Source organism: Bombina bombina, chromosome 2 (genome assembly GCF_027579735.1).
Source record: "Bombina bombina isolate aBomBom1 chromosome 2, aBomBom1.pri, whole genome shotgun sequence".
NCBI classification, from domain to species: Eukaryota; Metazoa; Chordata; class Amphibia; order Anura; family Bombinatoridae; genus Bombina; species Bombina bombina.
The window spans coordinates 795,607,788-795,635,391 of NC_069500.1; the positions used below are offsets into that span (position 1 = coordinate 795,607,788).

A 27,604-nucleotide genomic window follows, 5' to 3' on the forward strand; every position below is an offset into this window, starting at 1 on the left:
AATTCACCACATCTCTCTAGCTACTTCCTATGTTGTCGAGAGCTGCAAGAGAATGACTGGTAGTGGCAGTTAGGGGAGGAGCTATATAGACAGCTCTGCTGTGGGTGATCCTCTTGCAGCTTCCTGTTGGGAAGGAGAATATCCCACAAGTAATGGATGATCCGTGGACTGGATACACCTTAGAAGAGAAAACATCCTCAGAGTGCCAGAGGTTCCTACAGGTCAGAAATGACACCTCACTAGAAAGGAAGCGAAACTCTTGCAGCAATCCACTCCTCTATAAATGATCCGGTTGAAGATTTAAGTATAAACATCAAAGCCGACAGCTATGTAACGCAGAAATGGCCTCACTATATACTCAACAGCTCCTCTCCGATAAAGGGGAAGGGCGGTTGTCATGTAAGCGGGACAAAAGTAACTGCGTCACTCGTGCGCAAAAAGAACCGCTGTTATAAAAATAAAAAAAACAGCTGATCATTAGCTCAAATACAGTATCAGAGAAGCTCCATCAAGTGTTATAACCTATGTACTAGCCTCTGAACATAGAAAGCATATACATGTCTGATCATCTAATAAAGGAAATCCTCTACCGATTAACCTCTTCTTCCCTTAGCCAAGTGAATTCCCATAAGTCTCATACTGATCTATTAAAAACACCAAAGTGACAAATTTTTTGTCCACAATATGAATCCTTAATTATTAAGGATTAATATGTCCGAAAATGTATCTGTATGAGGATTAACCTCTTAAGTGCTGCTGTCCTTTACCTAGAAGGCAAATGCACTTACCTTAGATTCAGCTGCAGGACAGATACTGCTCATTAGGTGTGGCAGGTACTTCACTCCCTGTCATGGACCTGTAGGAAAAGAAGGAACAGAGTAACCAACTCTAGCTTTCTACAAAAGAGTAGCAAAGTGTTAAAAGTAAAGCAAAGACAACCTCGCTGCCTTTTAACTGCTAAAAGCCACCACTACTCTTACTAAAGAGTTTGACGTGGACACAGCTAGACCCCAATCCTTACTTGCAGGGAAAAGTACCCATAAAAGGATCAAATATCTTCAGACACCAATTCGCACATCATCCATTGACCGAGGCAAAGAGAATGACTGGGGATTATGGGTAAGAGAAGTTACACCTAACAGCTTTGCTTGCTTGGGTGCTCTTTGCCTTCTCCTGCTGGCCAGGAGTTGAATATCCCACTAGTAATTGGAATGATGTTGTGGACTCTCCATGCCATAGGAAAGACAGGTATAGTTTTGCTAATTTTTAAATAACATTGTTTAGATTTTCAGACTCCTAACCAAGCTCCAAAGTTTTAGGAGAATATTGATGCATACCTACTCCAGCTTGCTCCCATTTGTGTAAAGGGTCTTTTCATATGCAAAGGAAGGGGGAGGGGGAGTGTCGGCTATTTCCCACTTGCAGTTGGTGCGCCAGCTGAACTGAAAGCTACCAAGTAAGTTTTTAAACGTTTTTATACTGAATTTTTAGATCAGTATTTGCGCATATTATTCTTTATAATAGTGTCTATTACATGCAGTTATATGAAAATTTGTGTATACTGTCCCTTTAAGGAGAGTTAGCTGCAAAATAGGTAATGCATGTCAATTGCAAAGTTTACCTACACCTAAAGCTCAATTTTAAAATAGCCAATATTTATTTTGGTGTATACTGTCCCTTTAAGTCCAGAACGGGTCAGACAATTCCCACTTTCTTAGGAATAATGGAAAAGGATGAGAAAAATCTTGTTCCAAAACTTGAACTACAGCTAAAAAAGGCAAAAAAATTCCAAACGTCTTCCTCAAATAGGTCTTAATTTGAATCCTATTCTGTAATCCTAGGAAACTATGCAAAGAACCCAGATATCTTGGACAGACTGCGACAAAGCCTTCTGAAAAAGGTGAAAACTGCCCCCTACCAGAAAAGAATCTGGATTGAGGCCATATCTTCATGCAGATTTGGAAAAGAAAAACTTTTAGAATGTTTGGCCTTATTCCAACTGGAATTAAACTTCTAGGAAGATCTTCAAACAAAGACCTAAGATTTTCAGGTCACAAAGTCTACCCTTTTCATGTTTGATCAGTTAAAAAAACATAATTTATGTAAGAACTTACCTGATAAATTCATTTCTTTCATATTAGCAAGAGTCCATGAGCTAGTGACGTATGGGATATACATTCCTACCAGGAGGGGCAAAGTTTCCCAAACCTTAAAATGCCTATAAATACACCCCTCACCACACCCACAATTCAGTTTAACGAATAGCCAAGAAGTAGGGTGATAAAAAAGTGCGAAAGCATATAAAATAAGGAATTGGAATAATTGTGCTTTATACAAAAAAATCATAACCACCACAAAAAAGGGTGGGCCTCATGGACTCTTGCTAATATGAAAGAAATGAATTTATCAGGTAAGTTCTTACATAAATTATGTTTTCTTTCATGTAATTAGCAAGAGTCCATGAGCTAGTGACGTATGGGATAATGACTACCCAAGATGTGGATCTTTCCACACAAGAGTCACTAGAGAGGGAGGGATAAAATAAAGACAGCCAATTCCTGCTGAAAATAATCCACACCCAAAATAAAGTATAATAAAAAACATAAGCAGAAGATTCATACTGAAACTGCTGCCTGAAATACTTTTCTACCGAAAACTGCTTCAGAAGAAGGAATTACATCAAAATGGTAGAATTTAGTAAAAATATGCAGAGACGACCAAGTTGCAACTTTGCAAATGTGATTAACCGAAACTTCATTCTTAAACGCCCAGGAAGTAGAAACTGACCTGGTAGAATGAGCTGTAATCCTCTGAGGCGGAGTTTTACCCGACTCAACATAGGCAAGATGAATTAAAGATTTCAACCAAGATGCCAAAGAAATGGCAGAAGCTATCTGGCCTTTTCTAGAACCGGAAAAGGTAACAAATAGACTAGAAGTCTTTCGGAAAGACTTAGTAGCTTCAACATAATATTTCAAAGCTCTAACAACATCCAAAGAATGCAAAGATTTCTCCTTAGAATTCTTAGGATAAGGACATAATGAAGGAACCACAATTTCTCTACTAATGTTGTTGGAATACACAACTTTAGGTAAAAATTCAGAAGAAGTTCGCAACACCGCCTCATCCTGATGAAAAATCAGAAAAGGAGACTCACAAGAAAGAGCAGATAAATCAGAAACTCTTCTGGCAGAAGAGATGGCCAAAAGGAACAAAACTTTTCCAAGAAAGTAATTTAATGACCAATGAATGCATAGGTTCAAAGGGAGGAGCTTGAAGAGCTCCCAGAACCAAATTCAAACTCCAAGGAGGAGAAATTGACTTAATGACAGGTTTTATACGAACCAAAGCTTGTATAAAACAATAAATATCAGGAAGAATAGCAATCTTTCTGTGAAAAAGAACAGAAAGAGCAGAGATTTGTCCTTTCAAGGAACTTGCAGACAAACCCTTATCTAAACCATCCTGAAGAAACTGTAAAATTCTCGGTATTCTAAAAGAATGCCAAGAAAAAAAGATGAGAAAGACACCAAAAAATATAAGTCTTCCAGACTCTAAAATATATCTCTCTAGATACAGAATTACGAGCCTGTAACATAGTATTAATCACAGAGTCAGAGAAACCTCTTTGACCAGGAATCAAGCGTTCAATCTCCATACCATAAAATTTAAGGATTTGAGATCCTGATGGAAAAAAGGACCTTGCGACGGAAGGTCTGGTCTTAACGGAAGAGTCCACGGCTGGCAAGAGGCCATCCGGACAAGATCCGCATACCAAACCTGTAAGGCCATGCCGGAGCTACCAGCAGAACAACGAGCATTCCTTCAGAATCTTGGAGATTACTCTTGGAAGAAGAACTAGAGGCGGAAAGATATAGACAGGATGATACTTCCAAGGAAGTGATAATGCATCCACTGCCTCCGCCTAAGGATCCCGGGATCTGGACAGATATCTGGGAAGTTTCTTGTTTAGATGAGACGCCATCAGATCTATTTCTGGAAGTTCCCACATTTGAACAACCTGAAGAAATACCTCTGGGTGAAGAACCATTCGCCCGGATGCAACGTTTGGCGACCGAAATAATCCGCTTCCCAATTGTCTACACCTGGGATATGAACCGCAGAGATTAGACAGGAGCTGGAATCCGCCCAAACCAAAAAAATTTAGATACTTCTTTCATAGCCAGAGGACTGTGAGTCGCTCCTTGATGATGTATGCCACAGTTGTGACATTGTCTGTCTGAAAACAAATGAACGATTCTCTCTACAGAAGAGGCCAAAACTGAAGAGCTCTGAAAACTGCACGGAGTTCCAAAATATTTATCGGTAATCTCACCTCCTGAGATTCCCAAACTCCTTGTGCCGACAGAGATCCCCACACAGCTCCCCAACCTGTGAGACTTGTATCTGTTGAAATTACAGTCCAGGTCGGAAGCACAAAAGAAGCCCCCTGAATTAAACGATGGTGATCTGTCCACCACGTTAGAGAGTATTGAACAATCTGTTTTAAAGATATAAATTGAAATATCTTTGTGTAATCCTTGCACCATTGATTCAGCATACAGAGCTGAAGAGGTCGCATGTGAAAAACAAGCAAAGGGGATTGCGTCCAATGCAGCAGTCATAAGACCTAGAATTTCCATGCATATGGTTACCGAAGGAAATGATTGTGACTGAAGGTTTCGACAAGCTGAAAACAATTTAGACGTCTCTTGTCTGTTAAAAACAGAGTCATGGACACTGAATCTATCTGGAAACCCAGAAAGGTTACCCTTGACTGAGGAATCAATGAACTTTTGGTAAATTGATCCTCCAACCATGATCTTGAAGAAACAACACAAGTCGAATCGCATGAGATTCTTTGAATGAGAAGACTGAGCAAATACCAAGATAATCGTCCAAATAAGGAAAAAACCCTGTTCTCTGAATACAGAAAGAAGGGCACCGAGAATCTTTGAAAAAAATTCTTGGAACTGAGGCTAGGCCAAACAGTAGAGCCACAAAACTGGTAATGCTTGTCTAAAAAGAGAATCTCAAACACTAAAAGTGATCTGAATGAATCGGAATATGCAGATACACATCCTGCAAAACTATTGTAGACATAAAATGCCCTTGCTAAACAAAAGGCAGAATAGTCCTACAGAAACCATCTTTAATGTTGGTATACATAACGATTCAATAGATCCGGAACTGGTCTGAAGGAATTGACCTTCTTTAGTACAATGAAGAGATAAAATAAAACCCTAGCCCCTGTTCCAAAACTGGAACTGGCATAATTACTCCAGCCAACTCTAGATCTGAAACACATTTCAGAAATGCTGAGCCTTGCTGTGTTAACTGGGACACGGGAAGAAAAAAATCTCTTAGCAGGAGGCCTTAACTGAAGCCAATTCTGTACCTTTCTGAAACAATGTTCTGAAACCAGAGATTGAGAACGGAATTGATCCAAACTCTTTTGAATAAAACGTAATCTGCCCCATACCAGCTGAACTGGAAAAAAGGGCCGCACCTTCATGGGTACTTAGGAGCCGACTATAGGTTTCTATAAGGCTTGGATATATTCCAAACTGGAAATAGTTTCCAAACTGAATCCGCTCCTGAGGAGGAAGGATCAGGCTTTTGTTCCTTATTATGAGAAAAAGAACGAAAAAATGAATATTACCCTGGAAAGAAAGGGAAAAACAAAGTTAACTTAGAAGACATATCAGCATTCCAAGTTAAATCCATAAAGCTTTTCTAGCTAAAATAGCTAGAGACATATACCTGACATCAACTCAAATGATATCAAAAGATGGTATCACCAATAAAATTATTAGCATGTTATAGAATAAAAATAATGCTATAAAATTATGATCTGTTATTTGTTGCGCTAAAACTTCTAACCAAAAAGATGAAGCTGCAGCAACATCTGGTAAAAATATAGCAGGTCTAAGAAGATTACCTAAACATAAGTAAACTTTTCTTAGAAAGGATTCAATTTTCTTATCTAAAGGATCCTTAAATTTAGTACTATCTGCCGTAAGAATAGAAGTACATTTTAGCAGGAATAGAGACAGCCCCAAACCTTAGGGATTTTGTCCCAAAAAACTCTAATCTGTCAGATGGCACAGAATATAATTGCTTAAACGTTTAGAAGGAGCAAAAGAATTACCCAAATTATTCCATTCCCTGGAAATTACTTCAGAAAAAGCATCAGGGAGATTAAACACTTCTGGAATAAATACAGGAGATTTTAAAAAACCCTATTTAAACGTTTAGATTTAGTATCAAGAGGACCAGAATCCTCTATATCTAAAGCAATTAATACGTCTTTAAATAAAGAACGAATAAATTCCATCTTGAACAAATAAAAAGATATAACAGCATCAACCTCTGAGACAGAAACTTCTGAACCAGAAGAACCATTATCAGTATCAGAACGATGATGTTCATTTAAAAATTCATCTGAAAAAAAGAGAAGTTTTAAAAGACTTTTATGTAAACTAGAAGGAGAAATAACAGACATAGCCTTCTAAATGGATTTAAAAAAACAGAATTTATGCTTACCTGATAAATTACTTTCTCCAACGGTGTGTCCGGTCCACGGCGTCATCCTTACTTGTGGGATATTCTCCTCCCCAACAGGAAATGGCAAAGAGCCCAGCAAAGCTGGTCACATGATCCCCCCTAGGCTCCGCCTTCCCCAGTCATTCGACCGACGTAAAGGAGGAATATGCATAGGAGAAATCATATGATACCGTGGTGACTGTAGTTAGAGAAAATAATTCAACAGACCTGATCAAAAACCAGGGCGGGCCGTGGACCGGACACACCGTTGGAGAAAGTAATTTATCAGGTAAGCATAAATTCTGTTTTCTCCAACATAGGTGTGTCCGGTCCACGGCGTCATCCTTACTTGTGGGAACCAATACCAAAGCTTTAGGACACGGATGATGGGAGGGAACAAATCAGGTCGCCTAGATGGAAGGCACCACGGTTTGCAAAACCTTTCTCCCAAAAATAGCCTCAGAAGAAGCAAAAGTATCAAATTTGTAGAATTTGGCAAAAGTGTGCAGTGAAGACCAAGTCGCTGCCTTACATATCTGATCAACAGAAGCCTCGTTCTTGAAGGCCCAAGTGGAAGCCACAGCCCTAGTGGAGTGAGCTGTGATTCTTTCAGGAGGCTGCCGTCCGGCAGTCTCATAAGCCAATCGGATAATGCTTTTAAGCCAGAAAGAGAGAGAGGTAGAAGTTGCTTTTTGACCTCTCCTTTTACCAGAATAAACAACAAACAAAGAAGATGTTTGTCTGAAATCCTTAGTAGCTGCTAAGTAAAATTTGAGAGCACGAACTACATCTAAGTTGTGCAACAAACGTTCCTTCTTTGAAACTGGATTAGGACACAAAGAAGGCACGACTATCTCCTGGTTAATATTTTTATTAGAAACAACTTTCGGAAGAAAACCAGGTTTAGTACGCAAAACCACCTTATCTGCATGGAACACCAGATATGGAGGAGAACACTGCAGAGCAGATAACCCTGAAACTCTTCTAGCAGAAGAGATTGCAACCAAAAACAAAACTTTCCAAGATAATAACTTTATATCAACGGAATGTAGGGGTTCAAACGGAATCCCCTGAAGAACTGAAAGAACTAAATTGAGACTCCAGGGAGGAGTCAAAGGTTTGTAAACAGGCTTGATTCTAACCAGAGCCTGAACAAAAGCCTGAACGTCTGGTACAGCCGCCAGCTTTTTGTGAAGTAAAACAGATAAAGCAGAAATCTGTCCCTTCAAAGAACTTGCAGATAATCCTTTCTCCAAACCCTCTTGAAGAAAGGATAGAATCCTAGGAATTTTTATCTTGTTCCATGGGAATCCTTTAGATTCGCACCAACAGATATATTTTTTCCATATTTTATGGTAGATTTTCCTAGTTACAGGCTTTCTAGCCTGAACAAGAGTATCAATGACAGAGTCTGAGAACCCTCGCTTTGATAAAATCAAGCGTTCAATCTCCAAGCAGTCAGTTGGAGTGAGGCCAGATTCGGATGTTCGAACGGACCTTGAACAAGAAGGTCCTGTCTCAGAGGTAGCTTCCATGGTGGAGCTGATGACATATTCACCAGGTCTGCATACCAAGTCCTGCGTGGCCACGCAGGAGCTATCAAGATCATCGATACCCTCTCCTGTTTGATCCTGGCTACCAGCCTGGGAATGAGAGGAAACGGTGGGAACACATAAGCTAGGTTGAAGGTCCAAGGTGCTACTAGTGCATCCACTAGAGCCGCCTTGGGATCCCTGGATCTGGACCCGTAGCAAGGAACCTTGAAGTTCTGACGAGACGCCATCAGATCCATGTCTGGAATGCCCCACAATTGAATTATTTGGGCAAACATTTCCGGATGGAGTTCCTACTCCCCCGGATGAAATGTCTGACGACTCAGAAAATCCGCTTCCCAATTTTCCACTCCTGGGATGTGGATTGCAGACAAGTGGCAGGAGTGATTCTCCGCCCATTGAATTATTTTGGTCACTTCTTCCATCGCCAGGGAACTCCTTGTTCCCCCCTGATGGTTGATATACGCAACAGTCGTCATGTTGTCTGATTGAAACCTTATGAATTTGGCCTTTGCAAGCTGAGGCCAAGCTCTGAGAGCATTGAATATCGCTCTCAGTTCCAGAATGTTTATCGGTAGAAGAGATTCTTCCCGAGACCAAAGCCCCTGAGCTTTCAGGGGTTCCCAGACCGCGCCCCAGCCCACCAGACTGGCGTCGGTCGTGACAATGACCCACTCCGGTCTGCGGAAGCTCATCCCTTGTGACAGGTTGTCCAGGGTCAGCCACCAACGGAGTGAGTCTCTGGTCCTCTGATCTACTTGTATCGTTGGAGACAAGTCTGTATAATCCCCATTCCACTGTCTGAGCATGCACAGTTGTAATGGTCTTAGATGAATTCGCGCAAAAGGAACTATGTCCATTGCCGCCACCATCAAACCTATTACTTCCATGCACTGCGCTATGGAAGGAAGAAGAACAGAATGAAGTACTTGACAAGAGTTTAGAAGTTTTGATTTTCTGGCGTCTGTCAGAAAAATCTTCATTTATAAAGAGTCTATTATTGTTCCCAAGAAGGGGACTCTTGTTGACGGAGACAGAGAACTTTTCTCTACGTTCACTTTCCACCCGTGACATCTGAGAAAGGCTAGGACAATGTCCGTATGAGCCTTTGCTTGTGGCAGGGACGACGCTTGAATTAGAATGTCGTCCAAGTAAGGTACTACTGCAATGCCCCTCGGTCTTAACACCGCTAGAAGGGACCCTAGTACCTTTGTGAAAATTCTTGGGGCAGTGGCTAATCCGAATGGAAGTGCCACGAACTGGTAATGTTTGTCCAGAAACGCGAACCTTAGGAACCGATGATGTTCCTTGTGGATAGGAATATGTAGATACGCATCCTTTAAATCCACCGTGGTCATGAATTGACCTTCCTGGATGGTAGGAAGAATTGTTCGAATGGTTTGCATCTTGAACGATGGAACCCTGAGAAATTTGTTTAAGATCTTGAGATCCAAGATTGGTCTGAATGTTCCCTCTTTTTTGGGAACTATGAACAGATTTGAGTAGAATCCCATCCCTCGTTCCTTCAATGGAACAGGATTGATCACTCCCATTTTTAACAGGTCTTCTACACAATGTAAGAATGCCTGTTTTTTTATGTGGTCTGAAGACAATTGAGACCTGTGGAATCTTCCCCTTGGGGGTAGTTCCTTGAATTCCAGAAGATAACCTTGGGAGACTATTTCTAGAGCCCAAGGATCCAGAACATCTCTTGCCCATGCCTGAGCGAAGAGAGAAAGTCTGCCCCCCACCAGATCCGGTCCCGGATCGGGGGCCAACATCTCATGCTGTCTTGGTAGCAGTGGCAGGTTTCTTGGCCTGCTTGCCTTTGTTCCAGCCTTGCATGGGCTTCCAGGCTGGCTTGGCTTGAGACGTATTACCCTCTTGCTTAGAGGGCGTAGAGCTTGAGGCTGGTCCGTTTCTACGAAAGGGACGAAAATTAGGCTTATTTTTAGCCTTGAAAGACCTATCCTGAGGAAGGGCATGGCCCTTTCCCCCAGTGATATCTGAAATAATCTCTTTCAAGTCAGGGCCAAACAGCGTTTTCCCCTTGAAAGGAATATTAAGCAATTTGTTCTTGGATGACGCATCCGCTGACCAAGATTTTAGCCATAGCGCTCTGCGCGCCACAATAGCAAACCCTGAATTTTTCGCCGCTAATCTAGCTAATTGCAGGGTAGCGTCTAGAGTAAAAGAATTAGCCAATTTAAGAGCACGAATTCTGTCCATAATCTCCTCCAAAGGGGTAGCTTTATCTAGCGACTTTTCTAGTTCATCAAACCAAAAAGACGCTGCTGTAGTAACAGGAACAATGCATGAAATTGGCTGTAGAAGGTAACCTTGCTGAACAAACATCTTTTTAAGCAAACCTAACTTTTTATCCATAGGATCTTTGAAAGCACAACTATCTTCTATAGGGATAGTGGTGCGTTTGTTTAAGGTAGAGACCGCCCCCTCGACCTTAGGGACTGTCTGCCATAAGTCCTTTCTGGGGTCGACTATAGGAAACAATTTCTTAAATATAGGGGGAGGGACAAAAGGTATGCCGGGCCTTTCCCATTCTTTGTTTACAATATCCACCACCCGCTTGGGTATAGGAAAAGCTTCGGGGGGCACCGGGACCTCTAGAAACTTGTCCATCTTACATAATTTCTCTGGAACGACCAAATTGTCACAATCATCCAGAGTAGAAAGCACCTCCTTAAGCAGAGCGCGGAGATGTTACAATTTAAATTTGAATGTAATAACATCAGGTTCAGCTTGTTGAGAAATTTTTCCTGAATCTGAAATTTCTCCCTCAGACAAAACCTCCCTAGCCCCTTCAGACTGGTGTAAGGGCATGTCAGAACCATTATCATCTGCGCCCTCATGCTCTACAGTATCTAAAACAGAGCAGTCGCGCTTTCGCTGATAAGTGGGCATTTTGGCTAAAATGTTTTTAATAGAATTATCCATTACAGCCGTTAATTGTTGCATAGTAAGAATAATAGGCGCACTAGATGTACTAGGGGCCTCTTGTGTGGGCAAGACTGGTGTAGACACATAAGGGGATGATGCAGTACCATGCTTACTCCCCTCACTAGAGGAATCATCTTGGGCATCATTTTCACTATCACATGCATCACATATATTTAAATGAGAAGGAACTTTGGCTTCCTGACATACAGAACATAGTCTATCTGAAGGTACAGACATGATAAACAGGCATAAACTTGATAACAAAGTACAAAAAACGTTTTAAAATAAAACCGTTACTGTCACTTTAAATTTTAAACTGAACACACTTTATTACTGAATATGCGAAAAAGTATGAAGGAATTGTCCAAAATTCACCAAAATTTCACCACAGTGTCATAAAGCCTTGAAAGTATTGCACACCAAATTTGAAAGATTTAACTCTAAAAATAACGGAACCGGAGCCGTTTTTACATTTAACCCCTATACAGTCCCTGGTATCTGCTTTGCTGAGACCCAACCAAGCCCAGAGGGGAATACGATACCAAATGACGCCTTCAGCACGCTTTTTCAGTGTATCTGAGCTCCTCACACATGCATCTGCATGCTCTGACTCCCAAAAACAACTGCGCATTAGTGGCGCGAAACTGAGGCTCTGCCTAAGACTAGAGAAGGCCCCCAGTGAAAAAGGTGTCCAAAACAGTGCCTGCCGTTTTTATTACCAACATACCCAGATAAAAACAACTCCTCAAGAGTAATAAACCATTAAACATGCTTATAAAACAAACGTTTTAGCCCAGAAAAATGTCTACCAGTCTTTAAAGCCCTTGTGAAGCCCTTTATAAATTGTTATTAAAATGGCTTACCGGATCCCATAGGGAAAATGACAGCTTCCAGCATTACCAAGTCTTGTTAGAAATGTGTCATACTTCAAGCAGTAAAAGTCTGCACACTGTTCCCCCAACTGAAGTTACTTCATCTCAACAGTCCTGTGTGGAACAGCCATCGATTTTAGTAACGGTTGCTAAAATCATCTTCCTCTTACAAACAGAAATCTTCATCTCTTTTCTGTTTCAGAGTAAATAGTACATACCAGCACTATTTTAAAATAACAAACTCTTGATTGAAGCAATAAAACTACATTTAAACACCAAAAAACTCTAAGCCATCTCCGTGGAGATGTTGCCTGTACAACGGCAAAGAGAATGACTGGGGAAGGCGGAGCCTAGGGGGGATCATGTGACCAGCTTTGCTGGGCTCTTTGCCATTTCCTGTTGGGGAAGAGAATATCCCACAAGTAAGGATGACGCCGTGGACCGGACACACCTATGTTGGAGAAATAAAATCTCTTATGTTTATCAGGAACACTCTGAAAATTAAATGTTGACGGAACAGCAACAGGTAATATAACAGTACTAAAGGAAATTTTATCTGCATTAATAAGTTTGTCATGACATGCAATACAAACAACAGCTGGAGAAACAGGTACCAAAAATTTATAGCAGATACACTTAGCTTGGTAGCTCCAGCCCCGGGTAGTGATTTTCCTCAAGTAACTTCTGACTCAGTTGCAACGTAGAACATCTTGCAATATGTAATAGAAAAAACAACATATAAAGCAAATTGATCAAAATCCTTAAATGACAGTTTCAGGAATGGGAAAAAAATGCCAGTGAACAAGCTTCTAGCAACCAGAAGCAATAAATAATGACACTTAAATAATGTGGAGACAAAAGCGACGCCCATATTTTTTTAGCGCCAAACAAGACGCCCACATTATTTGGCGCCGAAATGCCTTTTGGCGCCAAAAAATGACGCCACATCCGGAACGCCGACATTTTTGGCGCAAAATAACGTAAAAAAAATGACGCAACTTCCGGCAACACGTATGACGCCGGAAACGGAAAATAATTTTTGCGCCAAAAAACATAATTTATGCTTACCTGATAAATTCCTTTCTTCTGTTGTGCGATCAGTCCACGGGTCATCATTACTTCTGGGATATAACTCCTCCCCAACAGGAAATGCAAGAGGATTCACCCAGCAGAGCTGATATAGCTCCTCCCCTCTACGTCAGTCCCAGTCATTCGACCAAGAATCAACGAGAAAGGAGTAACCAAGGGTGAAGTGGTGACTGGAGTATAATTTAAAAAATATTTACCTGCCTTAAAAAACAGGGCGGGCCGTGGACTGATCGCACAACAGAAGAAAGGAATTTATCAGGTAAGCATAAATTATGTTTTCTTCTGTTATGTGCGATCAGTCCACGGGTCATCATTACTTCTGGGATACCAATACCAAAGCAAAAGTACACGGATGACGGGAGGGATAGGCAGGCTCATTATATAGAAGGAACTACTGCCTGAAGAACCTTTCTCCCAAAAATAGCCTCCGAAGAAGCAAAAGTGTCAAATTTGTAAAATTTGGAAAAAGTATGAAGCGAAGACCAAGTTGCAGCCTTGCAAATCTGTTCAACAGAGGCCTCATTCTTAAAGGCCCAAGTGGAAGCCACAGCTCTAGTGGAGTGAGCTGTAATTCTTTCAGGAGGCTGCTGTCCAGCAGTCTCATAGGCTAAACGTATTATGCTACGAAGCCAGAAAGAGAGAGAGGTAGCAGAAGCTTTTTGACCTCTCCTCTGTCCAGAATAAACGACAAACAAGGAAGAAGTTTGGCGAAAATTTTTAGTTGCCTGCAAGTAGAACTTGAGGGCACGAACTACATCCAGATTGTGTAGAAGACGTTCCTTCTTTGAAGAAGGATTTGGACACAAGGATGGAACAACAATCTCTTGATTGATATTCCTGTTAGTAACTACCTTAGGTAAGAACCCAGGTTTAGTACGCAGAACTACCTTGTCTGAGTGAAAGATCAGATAAGGAGAATCACAATGTAGGGCTGATAACTCAGAGACTCTTCGAGCCGAGGAAATAGCCATTAAAAATAGAACTTTCCACGATAACAATTTTATATCAATGGAATGAAGGGGTTCAAATGGAACACCTTGTAAAACGTTAAGAACTAAGTTTAAACTCCATGGCGGAGCAACGGCTTTAAACACAGGCTTGATCCTAGCTAAAGCTTGACAAAAGGCCTGGACGTCTGGATTTTCTGACAGACGCCTGTGCAACAAGATGGACAGAGCTGAAATCTGTCCCTTTAATGAACTAGCCGATAAACCCTTTTCTAGACCTTCTTGTAGAAAGGACAATATCCTAGGGATCCTAAACTTACTCCAGGAGTAACGTTTGGATTCGCACCAGTATAGGTATTTGCGCCATATTTTATGGTAAATCTTTCTGGTAACAGGCTTCCTAGCCTGGATCAGGGTATCAATAACCGACTCAGAAAAACCACGCTTTGATAAAATCAAGCGTTCAATTTCCAAGCAGTCTTCTAGTCGTTGGGTGCAAGAGAATGACTGGGACTGACGTAGAGGGGAGGAGCTATATCAGCTCTGCTGGGTGAATCCTCTTGCATTTCCTGTTGGGGAGGAGTTATATCCCAGAAGTAATGATGACCCGTGGACTGATCGCACATAACAGAAGAAAAATCCGCGCCAAGAATTACGCAATAAAATGAAGCATTTTCAGCCCCCGCGAGCCTAACAGCCCACAGGGAAAAAAGAGTCAAATTTTTGAAGGTAAGAAAAAATGATTAATTCAAATGCATTATCCCAAATATGAAACTGACTGTCTGAAAAATAAGGAAAGTTGAACATTCTGAGTCAAGGCAAATAAATGTTTGAATACATATATTTAGAACTTATAAAAAAGTGCCCAACCATAGCTTTAGAGTGTCACAGAAAATAAGATTTACTTACCCCAGGACACTCATCTACATGTTTGTAGAAAGCCAAACCAGTACTGAAACGAGAATCAGCAGAGGTAATGGTATATATAAGAGTATATCGTCGATCTGAAAAGGGAGGTAAGAGATGAATCTCTACGACCGATAACAGAGAACCTATGAAATAGACCCCGTAGAAGGAGATCACTGCATTCAAATAGGCAATACTCTCCTCACATCCCTCTGACATTCACTGCACGCTGAGAGGAAAACCGGGCTCCAACTTGCTGCGGAGCGCATATCAACGTAGAATCTAGCACAAACTTACTCCACCACCTCCATCGGAGGCAAAGTTTGTAAAACTGAATTGTGGGTGTGGTGAGGGGTGTATTTATAGGCATTTTAAGGTTTGGGAAACTTTGCCCCTCCTGGTAGGAATGTATATCCCATACGTCACTAGCTCATGGACTCTTGCTAATTACATGAAAGAAAACAAACTAATCACAAAAAAACAAACTGATCACAAAAAACAAACAAAAAAAAAACAACAAAAAAAAACCACAGCCTGAGGACCGCTCTCAACAAAGAAAGTGGAGTACATAAATTCTTCACCTTCCACCTGTGGAGGCTAAGATAAGAATAGAACACCAGAGAGGTGGGAGGGATTAAGTGCTCAGTGCTTTGGGAATCTTTGCCTCCTCCTTGTGGCTAGGAGATGAATTGCAGGAATAATGGCTTGTGGACTCTCACCACCTCATGAAAAAGTTTATGCTTACCTAATAAATTGGAGAGTACACAACGTCATTCCAATTACTAGTGGGATATTCAACTCCTGGCCAGCAGGAGAAGGCAAAGAGCACCCAAGCAAAGCTGTTAGGTGTAACTTCTCTTACCCGTAAATCCCCAGTCATTCTTTTTGCCTCTGTCAATGGAGGATGTGCGAAGTTGGTATCTAAGATATTTGATCCTTTTATTGGTACTTTACCTGCAAGCAAGGATTAGGGTCTAGCTGTGTCCACATCAATCTCTTTAGTAAGATTAGTGGTGGCTTTTAGCATTTAGAAGGCGAGGTAGTCTCTGCTACCCCTATATAGAAAAACAGGGTTGGTTTCTCTGTTTTTTTTTCTTCTCTCCATGTCTCTGCCAGCGGTCAATTGAGGTTGACAGACTGGGAAGTGCTGTGTCTGCTCCACAGCAGAAGATTCTGGAGGGTAAGTCAGTTTATATCCATATTTAAACCTTTCCCTTGGCAGGTATAACTGTCATCAGGGAAAGAGGACTTTGAAGGGTGACCAACTGGCACCTCCATTGCCCTCTTAGATGGGTCTGGAAACCTTAGTTATATCCCCGGTTGGGTATATCAGTTATTTGAGCAGCTTGGATCTACCAGCATCTCCTTAAACAGGCTCCGGTTCGCTCATTATTGGGCGTTTCCCTCTGACATAACTCAACTACCCTTATAGTTTTGTTTACAGTTAAAAATGACACAGGAGGTTGAGGCTTTTATTTATTTGTGTGGACCTTTATAATGGAGCATCTACACTCTAGCTCCTTTAGCTGGTATGTTCCTCAGTCTTCAGTAGAGAAGGCTACCGCTGACCGTTATGCTTATAATTTTATAACATTGATGTGCGCCATTATCAAATATCCACAACCAGGGATATAACCAAGGTTTCCAGACCCATCTAAGAGGGCAATGGAGGTGCCAGTTGGTCACCCTTCAAAGTCCTCCCTTTCCCTGATAGTTACAGTTACCAACTTTGCACATCCTCCATTGACAGAGGCAAAGAAAAATGACTGGGCATTATGGGTAAAGGAAGTTACACTTAACAGCTTTGCTGGGGTGCTCTTTGCCTCATCCTGCTGGCCAGGAGTTGAATATCCCACTAGTAATTGGAATGACATAGTGGACTCTCCATGCCATAGGAAAGAAATGCATGTCCATTTTTTACATCACCACTGTGCAGAATGGCTCTTAATGCAATAGTTTACAACAAACTCATATGGTAACTGAATAATAGTAAAAAGAAAAGCTAAACAGCCAAGGGGATAATAAAAGGTAGGGCTACCTGGCCAGTATGTAACATCAGGTTTATTTTGGGTATGTGAAAGCAGTGCAAGGTGTGTGATCTGGGGTTTGACACTGGTATATGGCTGCAGATATAAGATATGAAGCAGACAGCCAACTGAAAGCCTGATCTGGAAGCACAGTGCTTATAGAAGGTGTCTAATGTATAAGAGGCAGATCTGCAGGATATTTGAGGCTTGTATGACACATTATGCCCTTCATAACTTGCACAAAAGAGGCTACAGGGTTGCTAACTGACATAAGCTTTAAAAAAAACTGCAAGGGCGAGACTAGAGATTTTGTAGATTATAGCAGCAGATATAAGGTCAGTTTGAGGTATGTGTGTCAGAAAAGGCTGGTTTGGGGTGGACATATACAGATGACAAAGAAGGTGCAAGGCCATGGGGCTGATGTGCCTGATGTTGATACACATCCATCTCAAGATCAGTTTAATGGCACAGTGCCCACTTTATGTAATTTACTTAAAAAGCACATGGCAAAACAAAGCAAATGGACCCTGCACACACTTTACTTCTAACTATACGCCCACATGAGGCCTCAGAGCTGAGGCCTGACCCCTATACTTCTTGCTTCTGCAAAAGTAGCTGTAAAAACTAAAATTTTAGAGGTTTAAAATGTATAATTCACTTGCCTGACAATATAACCAACACACCGATCTCTGCTAGCAATATTAGCACAGGGCAGCCCCATAATATTTGCATAACAGCTTCTGTTGGTTCAAACAAGTTGATAAATAATAAAAAAACAAGCAAATGTGGATGTCACAGATTGTTACCTATTAAGGTAAGAGGTGCCTGAGCTGGCAATTTCTTCTTGTCCTTGGGTCACATAAAAAAACATTGGCTTGTCAGGCTGAGGCCACTGGAAGTCAAATCCCTTCTTCACTCTGTCCGCTAACAATAGAAAAAAGCAATTTAAGAAGGAGGCCATGTTCAAGAGCAATCTGTACAACTGGTCTTTCTAACTAGACATTCTGTGCTAAATTCACTAGGATAATAAATAAGCATATATTAATCATAACTACTGAAAAGCTATGAATATTCAAAATTAAACTATTCTAACACAAAACAAAAAACATAAAAAGTACTGCCATTTAAAGCAATGTTACCATCCAAAGTACCTGCAGTAACACCATTTTGGAGAGAGCCTTCATAGAATATGTTTGATGGAAAAGCACTCAATGCAGGATGCATTCTGTACTGAACCTGTAGACGTATAGGACGGATTCCAAGAACCACAAGTCTCTCAAACAGAGACTGGGAAAGTCCTGCCTTGGCAGCTTTCTTGCACATCACAACAGGACCAAGCTGGCAATGGTCACCCACAAGTATCAACTAAGGAACAAAATATGCCATTACAATTTTTCAGTCTGGAAACCAAGATATTATAAAGAGAACTAGAAACTGAATCACAATTATCTTGCCTTGTTTTAAAGTAACATAAAAGTCAAAATTAAACGAATGATTCAGATAGAGAATGCAATTTTTAAACAACTTTCCAATTAACTTACATTAAAATACTTGAAAAGCATAAATAGGTAGGCTCATGATTGGCGGCTGCACATATATGCCTCTCGTCATTGGGTCATCCAACATGTTCAGCTAGCTCCCAGCAGTGCACTGGTGCCTACTCTTCAACAAAGGATACCAAGAGAATGAAGAAAATTGATAAATAGAAGTAAATTGGAAAGTTGTTTAAAATTATATGCTCTGAATCTCAAAAATTATTTTTGTGTTTCATGTTCCTTTAAGCATCTTCAAAATATACTTGTAAATCTATATTTAGCAGACAGTTTACACATACTAACAAGGTTTCTAAATAACCCAGTGTGGTAACATACCTGCTTTGCTCCAAGAACAACCGGTACCATACACTCTGGTTCAGTGGCTTGAGTACTTTCATCAATAAGAATGGAGCGAAACTGCATTTTTGCAAGCCTAGGATCACCAGCACCAACACAGGTACAGCAAATTACATCTGCATTCTATAAAAGAACAAAGAACTTGGTGTACCGTTTCCAAATTTAATTTAGGTTACTAGCCTACAATCATTAAACATTTTGTTTTGTTCAAAGTGCCATAAGCACATGATAATGGATGTTTCCACAAACAAACTATTGGTTAAGAGCATAGAGAGCATCTTAAAACAAAAAAATATATGAAGTTGGTGCTGCAAGTATTTTGAAAGTGGGAGGGGAGGCTAAGATCAGCAGCAGCATTTGATAACATGGAAGGCAGACTAGGCAGAAGGATTACAGGGCCCTGCTCCCTAGAGTGTTTGCAACAGAAATAGTAGTTGGCAAAATGTTAGGGTACATAAAGGTTTAAATGAACTTTTTGGATAAGCATGAAAACCCGACCACGGATAATGCACATCTTACCTCAGTGCAGATGACCAACATATGTTGTTGCCATCATTTCAGGAAAGGGGGCACAGTCATCACTTCGTACAGAAATACTGGGGGCCTCTCAAACTTTTCCCCAGTATCAGAAGAGTAAACCTGAGGGGGGGTTTGGAAGCTCAAATCCCCAGCCCCAGACCACTTACAGGGATACATTTCCTTTGTAAGATGCAGATACATAAAATGTAAACTAATTTTTTTTTTTGTTTCCATATTTTATGCAACTGAGTTTAGATAGGGCTAGGAACATGAATTGTCAACGTAGGTTAAGCCACCCCTCTGGGAAAAACAAAAATTATGCTTACCTGATAATTTAAAATTTTTTTTGAAGGGAAGAGTCCACAGCTGCATTCATTACTTTTGGGAAATACAGAACCTGGCCACCAGGAGGAGGCACAGACATTCCAGCCAAAGGCTTAATACCTTGCCCACTTCCCTCATCCCCCAGTCATTCTGCCAAGGGAACAAGGAAAAAAAGGGTGAAAAAAGGTGCCAGAAGAACAAAAAATTACAACCGCCTCAGATAAAAACACGAGCGGTAGCTGTGGACTCTTCCCTTCAGAAGAATATGAAATTATCAGGTAAGCATAATTTATGTTTTTATTCTTAAAAGGGAAGAGTCCACAGCTGCATTCATTACTTTTGGAAAAACAATACCCAAGCTAGAGGACACTGAATACAAACATTGGGTGGGTACAAAATGCAGCCCCTTCGAAAGGCACCACAGCCTGATTACTCGACATCCTAAAAAAGTATAGACAACACGGGTGAAAACCTGAAGCCCAGTTAACTGCACATTAGTTACACCACCGGCAAAGCCAAACTAAAAACCACTCAGTCCCAGAGTCCGTCAAGCCCAAACAACCTCTGAGGAGTCAGTCCCGCAGATCATGACTCCCATGAAGGTACCGGGCCAAGACAAGGACTGCTATCTGCCCCCCAAAAAGGAGAACAGATTCTTATGAAAAACCCAAAGGATCATTCCACTCTGCAGAACATAGAACAACCAATGGTTGTCGTGCAATAGCCACGCCCAGGGAAACTAACACCCTAGAAAACACAAGGATTGAAGAAAAAGAAAGCCATACACCGGGAAACATGTCCCAAAAAGGACTCAACGAACATCCTCAGATCCCTGACCCTGTAACATACCCTAAGGCAGTGTTTTTCAACCAGTGTGCCGTGGCACACTAGTGTGCCATGAGAGATCCTCAGGTGTGCCACGGCAGACTGACAACAGTGTGACATTTTTTAAACTTTGCTTGTTTTTTTACTCCCAGTGCAGGGGTAGTTTTGTAGGAGGCATGGCATAACAGCACAATACATACAGTATGTGCGTTTGTGTGTGTGTGTATGTATATATGTGTGTATATATATATATATATATATATATATATGCTGTATTAGGCTACAATGTGTGATTTTTTTTAAAAATTTTGGGATGGTGGTGTGCCACAGAATTTTTTAATGTAAAAAAGTGTGCCACAGCAAAAAAAAGGTTAAAAAAATCACTGCCCTAAGGTACTCCAGGAAAACAATGGAGTTCCCCGTTGCCTCATATTAAATCTAGACCTGCAAGCTAAACAGCAGAGACAGCAGAAATAGGATAACTATCCCAGCAGCTAGCAAAAAGTTCTCCAAAAAGAACCTCAACCATCTGAACAGGAACTCCCAATGACCAGCTTCCAGGCAGAAAGCTGACTCACCCGTTGCTAAACCCAAACACCGAAAGGCATTTCAAAGCTTGCCAACACCCAGTTAGAGTGCAATTAGCTGTAGCTGGATTTAAAGGGACACTGAACCTAAATTTTTTATTTTGCGATTCAGATAGAGCATGACATTTTAAGCAACTTTCTAATTTACTCCTATTATCAAATGTTCTTTATTCTCTTGGTATCTTTATTTGAAATGCAAGAATGTAAGTTTAGATGCCGACCCATTTTTGGTGAACAACCTAGGTTGTCCTTGCTGATTGGTGGATAAAATCAAAAACTGCTGTCCAGAGGTGTGAACCAAGAAAAAAGCTTAGATGCCTTTTTCATATAAAGATAGTAAGAGAACGAAGAAAAATTTATAATAGGAGTAAATTAGAAATTTGCTTAAAATTGCATGTTCTATCTGAATCATGAAAGATTTTTTTTGGGTTCATTGTCCCTTTAATAGCAAACCTTTCAGGGCTCCCAGCCCTGCGAATATCAGGCTCCAAAGAGCGCCCCCTCCCAGCACTGGACGCCAAAGGAAAAGAGGACGACATCCAAAGACCACCCACAGAGTGAGGAACCGACCCCCAATTATCTTTCTAGGAAAATGGTTCCAGCCCAAAGGCTAGTCAAGACCAAAGACAAGAGTCCAAAACTTCCGGAAGAGAAAGGAAGAGTCAACGAAGGAACAAAGCCCCTGGTTTACCATGAGTCAGGATAGACATTATGCTCGGGTAAGAAACCCATACACGGCTGTCTTCTCTAAAAACAAGGAGCGCTTCCCAAGGGAAGAAGGCCCTCAGACCCTCAGCATCCATATATCAGAATACAACATATAGCAGGAGCCCCCTAGGGATCAAACCCTCAGCCTCCCTCTGCAGGAACCATCATAACTCCCCTGCCAAGATTCTGAAACGCAAGAAGGGAAAAGACCCTTACAAGGCAAGACACCAAGGACCCACAGGTCACTCCAAATACTAAGGTAACTCCAAACCCAGAGAACCCGACCCCCATTCTAGAAGAGAAGGGAATTAAACAACGGAAAAAACACCCTACCATAGAGGTGAGACCCCTCGGCCATATCTCCAACCCAGGTGAAGATACCTGCATGTCTACAGAAACAGCGTAAATGCGCCAGAAGACCAGTAGGGAACAGTCAGAAGGACCTAAAGCCTAAGCCATAGACAGATAGGCATCTCTCACAGAGCCACGGAGAGAGGCCCGCAAGACCACAAACATCTAGTGTGAGATTGAACCGTTCACACCCATCCAAGGAGAGACACAGACCTAGGTCAGGGTCCTCGAAAAAGGAAACTATAAAAGATCCAGCTTCCAGAAGAACCCTAAGCTGCCCCCTACAAGGAGGAGCACACCTCAAGTCCGAAGACTTGGTGATCTAGCAATAGCCTCATACCCAAGAGTCACTTCTTAACGGTCTAAGATTCAGCACCCAGGGCATTTGGATAGCAAAATAAACTCATAGGCAAGCATTAACACATGTTACACACACAGGCAAGGTAGCAACCAACACCCGAAGGTGAATGAGAACCCTGTACCCTGCTCGCCATCCCAGTGAATTGAACTTAAGACACGCCCATGAAGCCCCCAACTGAGCATTGAGGATAAATGTCAACTACCTGACCTCAGAAGGGCGGCCCTCCGTAACCGACCTCGCCTCTTCACAGACAAGCCCCCAGGCTAAAGATGCAACGAGGACGTAAAGACACCCGAACGGCGAGACCATGGTCAGACCAATGGTATTGGAAGAGACAGCCAGAGTTCCATCTCCCAAGAATCGTCTTTAAGCGGGCAAAAACTGGAGCTTCGCAGCTCCCCACAGAAGGCAGGGAACCCCTGCACACCAACTCTTAGAGTAACAACTCTGAACAGAGAAAGAACATTGCCCGCGCATCCAGACCATATGATGCGCCCAAGGTGGGAAGAAAGGAAACTCCGCCACCGCAATAAAATGCTTAATAGGCTAAAGAGTCAGTGTCGGACGAACATTGAGTGAAAATGCAAACCATTAATCACTTGGCACACCAGACCACATAGGTCACACACACACATTCTTTGGAGTTGGGAGGTGCAACGGTTCTGAGTCCCCAGGGACCTGAAGAACCATGGACATCTGCAAAAACAGATCCATATCCCAGGCAAGTAGCCCGAACAACCAACCTAGATTGGCACTCCTAACCCTCCGTTCAGAGGGGTTGCATTTAAACAGGCCTCATACTTCGGTAGGATCTGAGCCTGGAGTCCATAGAATAGGCCAAATGACATTCAGAATCCATGAACCCTGGTAACCGCGAAAAAGTATCCGACCAGTACCTGCCTGCTATAAGGACACTCTAGAACTGCCCAAGGTCCAAGAAAATTCGTCCCGAAGGATCGATAAATGATAAATGAACTAGAAAAACAAATTCTATTATTCAACAAGTGCGCAACTTCCGAGGAATTGCCCACGCAACCTAAATCGCAAGTATCGGATCCAGAGAAGAACGTTGATAAAAACTAAATTCTAACAGACATGAGCTTAAGAAGAAAAACATATTAAAACACATCCATCCGGATCAAAAAATAAAATGAAGGCAGCACCCATCGGGTGAACGCCCAAGGTGAATGAGGACGACAACGGAACCAGCTGATTAAAGGCCCCATTCACCCAAGCTCAGAACTGGAACCGAAAAAAAAAAAAAAAAAAAAAAAGGCAACGTTATGGAGATTGACTTCATTCCCAAACGTCATATCCATTTTGCCATCCAGCTTCTAAGGCCTTGGATCCCTCGGCCCGCTAGGACTGGGATCCTCCAACATTGCCAAAACATGTCTTAAAAGAAAACGAAAGCGAGCCAGCCTAAAACGGAAGGCAAAATCATCCCTTGCCGGATCAACTGGAGACCCCGAGATAGGGGCCCCTGAAGCCTCAGGGGCAAACGCTTCCCCAGAAGGCCAAAATGAATTGGGCGATCCCACACTCAACAGGCCCTGGTTAACGGAACACAGACAGAATCTTAGAAATATTTCACTTGGGAGATGTAAAAGATTCAGCGCCATAGAAATGGCAATGCGGAACCGTGTCGTAACCACTGGAGGAAACAAGCCACCCTCCGGAGAAGGAGTAAAGGCCATAAGGACACCTGCTTGCGTAGCCGGCAAACTGACTGGGGCACTCGCTTCACGGGTCATGGAAACCTCGGATGGCTCAACACACTCTAAGTTCACTGCTTCGTGAGACGAGAATACTTTAGAATGGCAATCGGAACATAACTGATGGGCAGCGATTACCCGGGCCATTTCATATTCATCACAATAAACATCCTCCGTATCGGGATTACAAAAATGACAAAAAACAGAATTTATGCTTACCCGATAAATTTCTTCCTAACTTGTGGGATATTGTCCTTCCTGACAGGAAGTAGCAAAGAGACCACCACAGCAGAGCTGTCTATATAGCTCTCCCCTTAACTCCACCCCCCAGTCATTCGACCGAAGGCCAAGAAAGAAAAGGAGAAACTATAAGGTGCAGAGGTGACTGAAGTTTACATAAAAAAAATACTATCTGTCTTAAATAGACAGGGCCGGCCGTGTACTCGGTACATCGCAAAAGAAAGAAATTTATCAGGTAAGCATAAATTCTGTTTTCTTTTGCAAGATGTACCAAGTCCACGGATTCATCCTAACTTGTGGGATACCAATACCAAAGCTTTAGGACACGGATAAAGGGAGGGATAAGACAGGAACCTAAACGGAAGGCACCACTGCTTGCAAAACCTTAACACCTCTTCTCTTTAATCTTCCTGCTTAGAGCCAGCAAAGAGAATGACTGGGGGGTGGAGTTATATAGACAGCTCTGCTGTGGTGCTCTCTTTGCTACTTCCTGTCAGGAAGGAAAATATCCCACAAGTTAGGATGAATCCGTGGACTCTGTACATCTTGCAAAAGAAAACTAACTGGCACCCTTTAACACCCCCAATGGCTGGGGCACTCACCACCTCCTGTAAACCAGACAACTGACAAGCAAGACTCTCTCGGTCGCACACATTCAGAAGTGAGAAACGTAACCGCACCAGTCACAAGGTGCACCGTGCCAGTCACGAAAAGGATGTGCAATCTTAAAAGATTGTGTCATTAAAAGAAGGCCGTTATGTTCCGTAAAGTCCGTGAGCCTAAGTATAGCTACACATTCGCAGATAGAACCATATAACATTATTAAAAGTCCCCCCTGTTCAATAATCCCCCTCAGAAGATATTAATCCATGATTCCTTATTAAGATAAAATAAGTCCCACTGGGACCCTACCTTGTTTTGTTAACATTACATTCACATATTGAAATAAAATGAAACGATCTTACCAGAATCTACGCTGTGGAACAGGAACTTGGCCCTTCAAGTGTGACAGATAGTAGCCTCGCTTCTGATATGGACTTGAGTGAAGAAAGGTAGGCAGCAAAACTCGTCAACGCTGATTACCAAGGAGCTGTTAATACGAGTCAGGATGGTTTGGCAGAAGAACTCCCTCTGCATCTCCGGACTCTAACTTTCACCGATGCTCTCACTGAGAGGCTGACAGGATTACTTAAAACTCCAGTCCCATTGCGAAGAGTACTACCCTCCATAAGAGACTAAAACAAACTTCTGACACTTCTCTGCCAACCTCCTGTAACGAAAGGCAAAGAATGACTGGGGGATGAGGGAAGTGGGGGAGGTATTCAAGCTTTTGGCTGGGGTGTCTGCCACCTCCTGGTAGCCAGGTTCTGTATTTCCCAAAAGTAATTAATGCAGCTGTGGACTTTTCCCTTTTAAGAAGAAAATAAGGATTTTAAAAGTATTTGTATGGTTAGATATTTTATACCTACTCATTTTCTATATAAATAGCAAGATGATGCAGAGTGCCCAAAAAAAAAATGTTATGCTTACCTGATAAAATGTATTTATTTCTGGATATGGTGAGTCCACGGCTTGAGTAATTACTGTTGGGAATATTACTCTAGGCCAGCAGGAGGCGGCAAAGAGCACCAGTTAAACTGTATCACTCCCTTACCCACAACCCCCAGTCATTTGACCGAAGGGAAATGGAGAAAAAGGAGTAACACAAGGTGTAGAGGTGCCAGAGGTTATAGTCAAAAGAACAATCGTCTTAAAATAAAGGGTGGGCCTGCGGATCCATATCCGGAAAGAAATACATTTATCAGGTAAGCATAAATTTTGTTTTTCTTTCCTAAGATATGGTGAGTCCACGGTTTAAGTAATAACTGTTGGGAACCAATACACAAGCTAGAGGACACGGATAAATAGGGAGGGACAAGACAGGCAGTCCTAAACAGAAGGCACCACCGCTTGAAGAACCTTTCTCCCAAAAGAAGCCTTAGCCGAAGCAAAAATATAAAATTTGGAAAAAGTATGTAGAGAAGACAAAGTTGCAGCCTTGCAAATTTGTTCCACAGAAGCTTAATTTTTGAAAGCCCAAGAAGAGGAAACAGCTCTTGTGGAATGAGTCTTAATTCTCTCAGGAGGCTGCTGTCCAACAGTATCATAAGACTAGGAATTCTAATTCTATTCCAAGAGTAGCCCTTGAATTCACACCAATAAAGATATTTACGCCATATCTTATGGTAAATCTTTCTAGTAACAGGCTTGCGAGCCTGAATCATGGTCTCAATGACAGACTCAGAAAAACCACGCTTAAACAGAATTTCTCCAAGAAGTCAGCTTCAGAGAAACGAGATTTGGATGAAGGGACCCTAAATCAGGAGGTCCTTCCTCAGAGATAGTCTCCAAGGTGGGAGAGATGATGACATCTCCACTAGGTCTGCAAACCAGATCCTGCGAGGCCACGCAGGGGCTATTAGAATCACCAACGCCCTCTCCTGTTTGATACGAGCAATGACTCATGGAAAGAGAGCAAACGGAGGAAACCGGTATGCCAACCTGAAAACCCAAGGAACCGCCAGAGAATCTATCAGAACGGCCTGCGGATCTCTTGACCTTGAACTGTACCTTGGAAGTTTGGCGATCTGACGGGACGCCATTAGATCCAACTCCGGCATCCCCCATTTGAGGATTAAGCTGGAAAACACCTCCGGATGGAGTTCCCACTCCCCAGGATGAAAAGTCTTTCTGCTCAGAAAATTGTTCTACTCCTGGAATGCGGGTGGCAGATAGACAGCATTTGTGGGTCTCTGCCCACTGAAGTATCCGAGTAACCTCCTTCATGGCTAAGGAACTCAGAGGCCAAGCCAATAGAGCATTGTAAATCGCCTTCAACTGCAAGATGTTGATGGGAAAAGAAGACTCCGAGTCCAAAGGCTCTGAGCTTTTAACGAGTTCCAAACTGCTCCCCAGCCCAGCAGGCTGGCGTCCGTGGTCATGATCACCCAGGAAGGTCCCGAAAGCATGTGCCCTGAGACAGATGTTCCTGAGAAATCAACCATGGAAGAGTCCCTTCATGATTGATCTAACTCTATTCTCTGAGATAGATCCGCATGGTCGCCATTCCACTGTCTGAGCATTCACAACTGGAGAGCTCTCAAATGGAATCAAGCAAACAGAATGATGTCCATGGAAGCCACCA

General features: G+C 42.1%; 1 protein-coding gene across 1 annotated transcript in view; it reads right to left on the reverse strand.

Annotated features, from left to right (window-relative positions):
• UPF1 (UPF1 RNA helicase and ATPase) overlaps window positions 1–27,604 on the reverse strand; it is a 526,107-nt gene that overhangs the window by 208,195 nt on the left and 290,308 nt on the right. Inside the window, 3 exon segments of the mRNA XM_053700065.1 lie at window positions 17,695–17,822; window positions 18,050–18,263; window positions 18,770–18,913. Of these exon segments, the coding sequence (XP_053556040.1) occupies window positions 17,695–17,822; window positions 18,050–18,263; window positions 18,770–18,913 (486 nt within the window).